The sequence below is a fragment of the Meleagris gallopavo genome, chromosome 8 (genome assembly GCF_000146605.3).
Source record: "Meleagris gallopavo isolate NT-WF06-2002-E0010 breed Aviagen turkey brand Nicholas breeding stock chromosome 8, Turkey_5.1, whole genome shotgun sequence".
Lineage (NCBI taxonomy): Eukaryota > Metazoa > Chordata > Aves > Galliformes > Phasianidae > Meleagris > Meleagris gallopavo.
In genome coordinates this window covers 18,850,720-18,861,090 of record NC_015018.2, presented here as the reverse complement: position 1 = coordinate 18,861,090, position 10,371 = coordinate 18,850,720, and the positions used below count along the sequence as shown (strand labels likewise).

At 39.7% G+C, this 10,371-nt stretch overlaps 1 protein-coding gene across 1 annotated transcript in view; it reads right to left on the bottom strand.

Moving 5' to 3' along the window:
* Positions 1 to 10,371, bottom strand: part of LOC104911971 (kinesin-like protein KIF20B) — a 44,601-nt gene that overhangs the window by 30,873 nt on the left and 3,357 nt on the right. Inside the window, exons 2-11 of the mRNA XM_031554579.1 lie at positions 10,195 to 10,357; positions 9,102 to 9,356; positions 7,962 to 8,101; positions 7,284 to 7,431; positions 6,843 to 7,110; positions 6,275 to 6,336; positions 5,960 to 6,079; positions 4,933 to 5,223; positions 1,135 to 2,336; positions 538 to 676 (exon numbers count right to left, since the gene is read on the bottom strand). Of these exons, the coding sequence (XP_031410439.1) occupies positions 538 to 676; positions 1,135 to 2,336; positions 4,933 to 5,223; positions 5,960 to 6,079; positions 6,275 to 6,336; positions 6,843 to 7,110; positions 7,284 to 7,431; positions 7,962 to 8,101; positions 9,102 to 9,356; positions 10,195 to 10,357 (2,788 nt within the window). The remainder of the gene's footprint in view (positions 1 to 537; positions 677 to 1,134; positions 2,337 to 4,932; positions 5,224 to 5,959; positions 6,080 to 6,274; positions 6,337 to 6,842; positions 7,111 to 7,283; positions 7,432 to 7,961; positions 8,102 to 9,101; positions 9,357 to 10,194; positions 10,358 to 10,371) is intronic.

Here is a 10,371-nt window from a genome sequence, read left to right as displayed (position 1 = left end):
AAAAAAAAAGTTCCAGTAAAATAGGTTGTAGGATATCTTCCTGCTTAATAACTATACATTAAGCAATAACATCACTGAAGATGAAAATAAGGAAAAATATATATATACCTTATATTAAAGAGCCTGTGGAAATCAGTCTATTTCTCTTCAGGTAAATACCATTTTTCTTCCCAGTTATCAGCACTTTTCACAAGACTTAGGTTTGAGGTTTTGGAGTTACCACAACTACCAAACGCAAGGCCACTGTTACTACAGAGATCATATCAAGTCCCCCTCCAGAAGCGGATCAGCCATTCTTTTCACCTTTATTCAAGACTACAACAAAGTTTACTTTCCTCTGTTCGTTATCTATGTGAAACCATATCTTGACTTCTGGTCTCCTCTACAGCTTCAACGGCAGCATCAACTAAGCGTTGCTGCTTGCCCCACCAGCGTGAAACATTTTTAAGCTTCATAGGTAAGGTTTGAGCAACCAAGTTGTAACAACAGAAAGCCAAGCATAAGCTTCTAGAAGAAATATCTCACTTGACTACAAACCTCGCTTTGTACTTGCAGAATTTGTTTCTTGGCATCAGGAAGTTTGTCTTTTAAGTCTGCATACTCTTCTTCTTTCCTCTGCAAATCTTTTTTCAAATTCAGCACAAGGACAGAGCTCTCAGCAAGAACCTTTTTTAGCCTTATGTTAAAAATAAAGAGAGAACATTACTGTACACATCTCATGAAAACAGCACTTCTGGCTTAATCCAGGCCCTGGCTGCTGGTTTCTGTTTGTAAATAGAATCTTAGATCTATCTAGACCAGTGACAAGATTTAAACAATTACTTTCAAATTTCAGCTTGCTTCTCATAATCAGATTCTGAAGCAACAAATACTTCAGATTCTATTCTGAGGGACGTACAACAAAATCCCCACATTATTCTTTGCTTCCTTGCACGCTCCCGTTTTGAGGAGCTCAAAGTAGCGTACTCAAGTACACAAAGTAGTGAACTCAAGTAGCGTACCAAAGCATCCTAAAGTAGTAGCTTGGCTATTGATAAACGTGCAAAAGCATTAAGACAAAGGGATGTTCACAAGAACTAGTTTTAACTCTAGCTCATTCCCAAAGGGCTGTAAGTTATCTTGGGAGTTACTTACGATTCTATAGTTTGCATTTGCTCCTTTTCACTCTTTTCCTTTTCCCGAAGAGAGTGTTTCATCTGCTTCAAGCTGTTTTTCAGCTGCGTAACTTCTTCCATCAGATTTGCTTCTTCGTTACTTAGCTCTTCAACCTTTTTGTCCGCATTAGCAGACTTCTCCTGCAGAGCTGCCGTAACTGTTTCTAGATTTACAATGATAGATTCCTTTTCCTTAAGTATCTCTTTGAGTTTTGCCACGCTGTCTTCCTTTGCTCTGAAAGCTTCCAGGAGACATTCAAGCTCTCTTATTTTTACCTCACAGTTGGCCACTTCCTCCTCAAATTGTGCAATTACTCTATGATCTTCTGCAGCCCTTTTTTCAAAGTCCCGAGTTTTCTTTTCCATTTGCTCTTGTAACCGATTCATGAGATCTTCTTTCTGACTGTCTGGATTTGTAACCTCACTTAGCTTCATTTCAAGTTGATTATTCGAGTTTTCAGCATCTTTCAGTCCCTTCTTTAGGCTTTCAACATCTTGAAGCAGTGCTTCGATCCGCTGACTTTTTTGTGAGGAAACATCGATAATACTTTTGCATACTTCCCAAATCCTTTCAAGACCGCAGTAAAAGGAGCGGTCCTGTGCAAGATCTGATACTGAAGAAGTCTGTGACTGAATGCATGCAGAAGTAATTTGAGATCCCTCCGGTTCATCTTCCTCAGAGCCTGAGGAATCCTTTACATTGACTAAGTCATTACCAATGGCGTAGGACTCTAAGTGACGTTTGTATAACTCAGCTACTTTGGTCTGCACTGCTTTTACTTGTGACACTTTATCAATTATATTTTGTTTGGCAACTTCTATGGCGTTTTTTAGTTGAACATTTCTTTCTTCTAGCCCCATATTTACAGATCTCTGTTCATCCAGTTCAGAAGCAATTTCCCGATACTCAGCTTGACACTGCTGAATTTGTTCACAGAGGTCAGCAGCTGTTTCTTCAGAAAAAGAGAGCTTAATACGCAGGCTTGTTACCTGCTTACTGAAAACTTCTTTTTTATTTTTTTCTCTTCTGCAATGTTCTTCAAGCACAGCTAAGTGACGTTCCAAGGCTTCAGTTCTTTCCCTCAGTGCTAGCACTTCCATATGGTACACTGAGCACTTCTGCTTCACGTGTTCAATTCTCTTTTGCTCTAAAGTGCTCTTTTTCTTTCTCTCCTTCACAACAACTGGAAAAAAAAATACAAACAAATCAAGAAAAGGAATGTAGCTCTCGTTGATTAAAGTCAATATTAGATAGTAGTTCACAGTACCAAGTAGAAACTACTAAGTGAAAAAACTGTCTTAACATGAAAGCCATATCCTCACATTTCATACGTAGATACATTTCATGGTATTTGAAAGTATGAAAGGAGTTAAAGCCCTCCGAACACGTAATCACGTGCCTCAGACTTCTATACATAGTTTGCAGCAAGAAGTTTTCAGTCTGGAAGAACACTTTTACCATGGCATTACTCAAGCCTTCCTCTGCACACTAGTAGAAAATCTGGGTAGTTTTAAGAAACATGGGAATGAAACAGATAATTCAGCTATATTGTTCCCACCTTTTCTCCTTCAGCAATCCCTATAATACAGCCAGGAATCACGCTACCTACAACTAAGAGGTATTAGACAGTTCGCTAAGAAATTTCATTCAAACTCATGGTCTTCTTACTTTAAAAAGATAAAATCCAGGACAACTTGATCACTTCAGTGTGATCTCTTTTTTTTCCAGTTCGTCTCTGAACAACTTATGAGGATTCCTACTTCTGTCCACACCTACTATTTTGCATATGAAGTTCACTCAAAAAAAATGTACAAATCTGCAGGCTCTACATTTCATTAGCTTGGGGCTGGTTTTTCCTTAACTAGTGAGCAGTAACTAAAATCACATGTATTTTCTTCCTATCAAAAGTGACTCCTGCTATACTTCATCCTTGCTTTAGAATCCAGCTATGTCCATTCAGTAATACGCACGCTATGTTTAAGCATTTAAAAAATAATAAGTCAAGACTTAACTTACTAGGGATTCTGTCAGCACAATATATTCCAGGGAAATTTTATAGAATCGTTATTACTACAACCACATAAAAGCAGAACTTGGTAGCGCCCACACACAGCCAGCATTACACACAGATACACGTGTACTGCATGGAAACAGCCTCTTAACTGATCTAACAAGTTTTATAGACAACCTCCAACTGATTTAGAAGTCGTTCTGAAGCAACAGCAGTGGCATCTTCCATCCCACACCAAGTTTTGGGTTTTAATTGCTCCCAGCGCACCTCTAGCAAGGGGAGTAAAATCCTCCATTGGGAGACTTACAAGTAATCTAAATGCTTTGTGCTGAAAACTACAAGCTAACACTAAAGCAAGAGAAGTCGGATTGGAAGAAGGTATGTGATGTTCAGTCTAGAAGCTCCTTATGCACTAAGTCAGGAAAAAGCATGATCCAAAAATGTGGGAAACAAGACCTAAAGCTCAGAGAATGGTGTAAATTCCATGAACTACAAGCCAAGATAACCTAACATCTCTAATGCAATTTTGCTCATACTACTAGGATAACTAAATTCTACTAAAAAACCAGCACAACACACCTGTGCTCACTGTTATGCTGTGTATATTTAATATAGTTAAAGAAAATATATTAAACAGTTTTTGTAATTGGACACTTAAAATACAAATAAAAGAACATTCAACGTCATTGACTAGTCAGTATTTCTTCACAGAAAACACAACGCTGACATTGTGAGTATGTTATCCATTTTGATTCCTAGTTGGAAGAAGTTGGAAGAGTACTACCACAGATTTTTAAAATGAGAGTTTCAGTCATATGATTATAACAAGCCTACTATTATTTGGAGTAGGAAGGAGTCCACATCAGCTGTATTTCCTTCCCTAAGTCTCTGATAATATGAATATACGTGATACCATTCAGTGGTCACATTACTTGGCATAAATAAGGGATCCTAAAGATGGCAGAGAGAAATCATCCAAGAGCAGCATTCTCATACAAACAAGGCCTTCTTTCCTCTTTTGCATATATTTCGCAAGAAAGGAAGGGAGTACAGAAAGTTTTCGATTTTATTTTTGCATATGCCTTCCATAAATCTAGGAAAACTAATGCCCAACTGTGCCCAAATGTTAAGATAAATGTATATCAAAACCGTTTCACAAATCCTGCCCATACAGCTCAGTATTCTTGATCAGTACTTTGACTAAATAGACAAAAGAAACAGTACCTTTTTGTTAAAGAAAAAAAATAAACAACTTGCATGCCTAGTGAAATTCAGAGGAAACAAAGCAAGAGGACTGGAAGTGTAAACAAGAGTTGTGCAAAATGTGTTGTCTATGGATTTAAAAAGAGCTAATGCTATTCAAACGGAAATCTTTCTTCCTTTGCCAGCTGTGTCACCTTGATCAGTATGGGTGCGTTCACAGCACCAGAACGCATACAATGAAGCACTGTTTCACAAGAGTGAGCAATTAGCGGATCATCACCAATTTTGATGCTTGCTTCAGAAAAAAAAAAAACAAACACACGAAGCCAAGCGCTTGAACAGCTGATGCTACTCTCCCAGAAGACCAGCAACAGCAGCAGTTGAAATAATCCTAAAGAAACTGCTTTAAAACTATTACCTAATCTGCAAGTGCATCAGCAGATGAGGAAAGAGCAGCAAAAAGGAAATAAACAGCGCAAAAAGCTTTTATTTTAAGCATTCAAAAATGAACAGCATAGGACCTTCTGCAAAAGGGATATTTACATAACAGTTACTTCTATTTACAGAATAACACGGGATTTTCTCCTCGTACCATAAGATATGTGCTTCACCACCTTTTGCTTCCATTCCGGAATAGGAATCAATTTGGTTTTTTGGAAGACACCTTGTTCAGCGATGGAAGAAACTGTACCTTTCTTTGGAGGTGGCTCTTCCACAGTAGGCTTATCTTCAAAACAGCGCTTTCTGCCCACTCCCAACTCACTTTCCCCACGTTCCTTCAATTGGCTGCTTTCAGTTGCTTTATTAGAGTTCTCTTCTGCCAGTTTTGTTTTAACGGTAGTGATAGTCTTTTCCTGTATTGATATAAGATCAGTTACATTGAAGCTTAACAAAAGGACCACTGAAGTCACAGTAATCTTCTGTAGGCAAATATTTTCACAAAACTACACAGCTACAACGTTTATCCAGTGACCCTAAAGATGCCAGTTACAAATCTCAGTAACAGCAAGAACAGGTACACCTTCAGATAACGACAGGCACAATACTCGGGACACTATACAAGGGAGAGCAAGAGCCTAGCAGGTTACAAAACAAAAGACTTGCATACAATCAAGAGGAGTTTACCAGAGTGACAGAATTAGCTGTAAACGTTTTCAGAGCTACTTCAGGCTACCACAAATCAAGGTAGATAATGAAGAAAGGCTACTAGAAGTGGCAGGCACACACACATAGCCAAGCTAGTCTTCACAAATTCAGTTGCTTGCAGTACATTAGTCAGGAGAGTTTTATTAACTGCATAGAACATGGACATATCCTGGCCATCCACTCATACTTGAAACTCTGCTCAATATACTTGTACTGCTGCTCTTCCTTTGATGTAGGAGTGTGAGGTAGCAGTTGGTGGAACACACTCATATTTTTGTTGCTTGTATTAACAACAACTATCTTCAGATTAATTTGAATGGTTTACAGTTTCAAACAATACCAGATACATACAGAAAATCAGTTATACAGAAGTGAATTGATTACAAGCATAGGGTTAGGGATGGGATTTTTTGCTGTAAAGATACCGAGATGTGAAAAACTCACATAGTCTTTTACTTGTTCTTCTAACTGAGATCTTAAGTCTTGTAGGTTAGTAATAATGGCATCTTTCTGCACCACGATGTCTGTTAGCACTTGAATCCTTTCGTTTTGCACATTCATTCTCTTGGAAATAAAAAACATAGTTCAGTCATCAGCTTCTAATGTAGTGTTAAGTAGCTGAAGTACACAATGCATTTCAAAAGCAAGCTCACTTTTAGCTAAGCTTGGTAAGAAAGCTACTACTGGAATAGCATTTTAAGCTGCCACTACTTGGATTTAAGCAAATAATCTTACACAGGACTTTCTTGATAAAGTTACCTCGGTTGCTTCTCTAAGTTGCTCAACAGACTCATCCAATTTAATCACCTGCATTTCAAAGTCTGCAACACACAGAAAAACTTGCATTAGTAAGTACCAATAGGTAGTTTATTAAGTAATCCATTATCCCAGATATTCTGATGTTGGAATAGATTTGAAGAAATTAATGCATTTGCACGAGGCCTGCACTTATAGGAAGTGTTTCAAAAGTTGTCTGTATTTGTAGGAATGAAAAGCTTGCATCGGCAAGATGTAAAGAAGAGAAGGGATTGCAGTGTAACAGCAAAATCAACATAGAGACATTTAACCCCATACTCCTGAAAGCTTCAACCTGCTAGCTGCAGCTTAAAGGGGAAAAAAAAAAAAATAACCAAGAACTGTGCAATTGTTCAACCTGAATACAAGCACAGAGCAAACGATCATGTTATATTACATACAGGCTTTATATTTGATACAGCCAACGATTCCAAACGTAGAACATCTCCTCTACTTCCAGCTCAAACTGGTTATTTCTACTTCAGATTAGTGAACTGTTTCTTTCTTCTACCCGTCACATCACACAACTCACCTTTGTTCCTCTGTCTCAGCTCTTCCTCAGTTTTCAGCAGTTTGGTGTTTTTCTCTGTCAGCTCTTCTTTGGTCTTCATTAGTTCAAAGCTAGTTTTTTCCAGCTGCTTCTCAAGCCGACCAATAGCTTCCTGCGGATCCTCTAGGGATGCAATGTAGCTATGTGCTGCCTCAGCTTGCTTTTTAATATCCATGACATCATTCTGCAGAGAATCAAGAATGCTCTCAAGATCAACACAGGTGTCAGGCACCGCGCTATGTTCTCCACCCTGAAACATAATTTATTGTCAGTTACAGGTGGTGAATAGCTAACTATGCAACAGTTGTTATTTCTACAGATAGTTTGGATAGCCACTGTGAAGTCAACCATATAAAAAGCTTTTAATTCCAGCTTCAGGAATATAGGAAAATATTTAAGAACAAGCAAAAAATGAAAAAATACCAGGGGTTCAGCTTGTTCGCTGCAAGGCAGATTGCTTAATCTCTCTTCCTCTGGGTTGTTAGCATAACCACTTACAAGTTCCTTGAAAATTTCAAGGCGCTTTTCAGAATTTTCTTCAAGCCGTTCCCGTTCATGGGAAAGGCGTTCTCTGTAGAGCAAAAGAGAAAACATACCTCAGCTAAAAGCCAACCCATCTCAACCGCTACGTTATTAGCGCAGTTTCTTGTAAACAAAGATGTTTCTCTATTTTGGCACCACAGAATAATACACAGAATATTACTGCTACGCTGACACAGAAATGTATTTCCCCACTCCCCAAGATCTGATGGAGGTGAGGGAGAGCAGCAGCAGATGACAACAGATGCAAAAGTTTACTAGGAGACTTCTTTCTGAGCTCCTCAAGCCACAAAAATTCTGTTTGCCACTAAGAGAGCAGTAACTAAAGATACCCACCTCTCCTCAGCCTCCAATCAAAGCCTTTCCTACACTGTATTTCTCCCAAAATTCACAGTCCAAGTAGAAACTGATTTCTTAACAGAGACCAAGTAAGAATAAAAGAGCAACTCCAGCAGAATAGTAGACTATTCTTTCCTCCAAACCAACTCTCAGCAACACGGGAACATACCCTCACCTTTCTTTTCCAACCAGTAACTTTAAGAACATTGAAAGCTAACTTACTTGAACTCCGTTTCCTGCTCAGCAAAATATCGGGTAAATTCTTGGGCCACTTCATCACGAATTTTCAGTTCCAGCAGTAACTTGTCCTTCTTCTCAGCAATAAGTTTGTTCTTCAGGTCTTCTACAAGATTCAGCAGTGCCTAGGATAACAGCACTATTAAGTTTTTCATAGCAGTGACCTCCCTAGAACTGAGTTTTCTCCCTTCACTCTATTTGAAAATGACCTCCCACTTCTTTTATTAACTTCTTCATAAACAGAAGCCTTCACAATTAGATTGGAGTCTTCGTTTGGTCCTAGCTCAACAATTTACAAGCTTGCACAGGGAAGATGTTTGCCAGGAAATCTAAAGCAGATAATTTATATTGGATTCAGCTGTTAATTTGCAGATGCCCATTTTATTTATTTATTTATTTTTTAGGGTGGTGTGTACAATTAATGAATATACAGATGTTATCGTATAAAAGAGAGCGTGGCAACGCAGTTCTCACACTACAGCAAGGAACAGAAAAAATAGGTACGCTCACCCATATCCTGGGCTCGCTTGGGAAACACCAGTGGAGAGGATCTCCAGAACAGATCCTCCCCCACTGGCAGTCAGCTCTTAAATGGGTCTAGGAGAGGTGGAGCCAGGCTCCACCCTTTCCAGCAGCACAGGTGAATTGCCTTCACCTGTGCTCCCGTGGCTGAGTCACTGCTCGCCTCAGGTGATCAATCAAAGGTTCAGGCTGTGATTCAGCAGTTCCTATACAGTGGTGGGAGAGATAACACTAATTAAATGCTAACAAAATATTCTCTAGCCTTCTGTTCCCGCCTCTTTGCCCTATCTAGAAATAAATTTTAAAAGAAGCAAGGTCCTAAATTGGAATAAAATATCTGCATCCTTGCTATGTACTGACCACTGGTTACCACGAGAAGATAAAAACACGTCTGCATGTCTCATCGCTCTATTTCAATTTGTACACATTTCACACAGCCTTCCCACACTGGACAGTAAGTCAGAGTCATTCCACTTAGTTCTTAACACTGATTTGATGGACAGAAAGGGTGCTCAGAAGGAAGAGGAGGGAGATGGAAGAAAAGAGGGATGTTGTTATAAGCCTCAGGGATGCACTAATTCTTAAAGCAGTCCGGGCACTTACTGAATATTCTTCTTTTCCTATCAGGACTTCATTTTCTTCGTATTTCAGCACTGTTTCTTCTCCTGACTTATTATGTTCTTGCTCCATCTCATAGTCATCATCTTCCACTACATCTTCTAGGGTTCGGTCCCACAGAAAACCAGCGCTTCTCCTTGGGATGGTCATTTTAGAGCAACAAGGCATTGATGACCCACTTGCTGAGTTCTGGCCAAATGACTCATCACGAGGAGGAACAGATGCATCCGAAACTATAACCTACCCAGGAAATAAAAGAACAAAGCCATCAGCATTCCTTCAGCCTTGACTAGAACTTCCAAGAGAGACCTGCTGTCATTTCCTCTCCGGAGCTTACTACTCCCTTGGCCTAGGCTTTGTTTGGTCACTACTTCAACCAGTTTTCAAGAAAGTAGAAAGGAGTTACTGCCGACTCCAATCCTCCTCTTAATCTCAAGACTATCACTAGCCAAACAGCGTACAGGAACTGCCACGCCACGTAGCCACAGGTTTCTGCTTTTGCTTCCAGTTTCCAGTTGCATTCAATGCAATTGAACATCACCTTTTCAGGTCTTTGTCTTGCACAGCCGCATCACCCTCATAGGCTGCTCCTTCTACTTTCACACTTAACCTCCTTAGATACGGCCACAATCCAAGGGCACACATCCATCAGTCATGCTTCAGACACAAACTCCCAACACTTCAAACACTTCCATCAAGACTGTAGCACTGATCTGACAGTTTAACTTCTTCAGCGTTATATCATGGCACTCATTCCTACCCATTCTGATGAACTTCCGCTTTCCCACTGAAGCCTCTTACGGCCACAACACAGCCTTTCCAACTCTTTGCTGCTCCACTTACATTGTCAGTGCTTGACCTGAACAAGATTCAAAATTGCAATACGTATGGGGTAGCTGGATTTGCTTTCCTGGGTGGGATCATATTTTGAGAAGAGAGGAAAACTAACAGTGGAGAATTTCCTCCCGATATAACAAGTTGCTTCTTGTTAGGCTGAATACCTTTTACGAATAAGATGCTTCCGCCCTCACACCCCAAAGAAACACAATGACCCCAGGAGAGACTACAACACACTCACTTTTTGTGCAATAGCTGAGAACCTTAGCACATTGAATGTTTCATCACAGGCTGAAGCACACTGGCTGATGTTTACTAACATGTGTATCTTCCCTTTTCCACTGAAGAATCCCTGAAGAAAGTGCGTCAACTTACTCTCCCGAAACGGTATGTGCTGCTGCACCCTTTGGAGACAAAA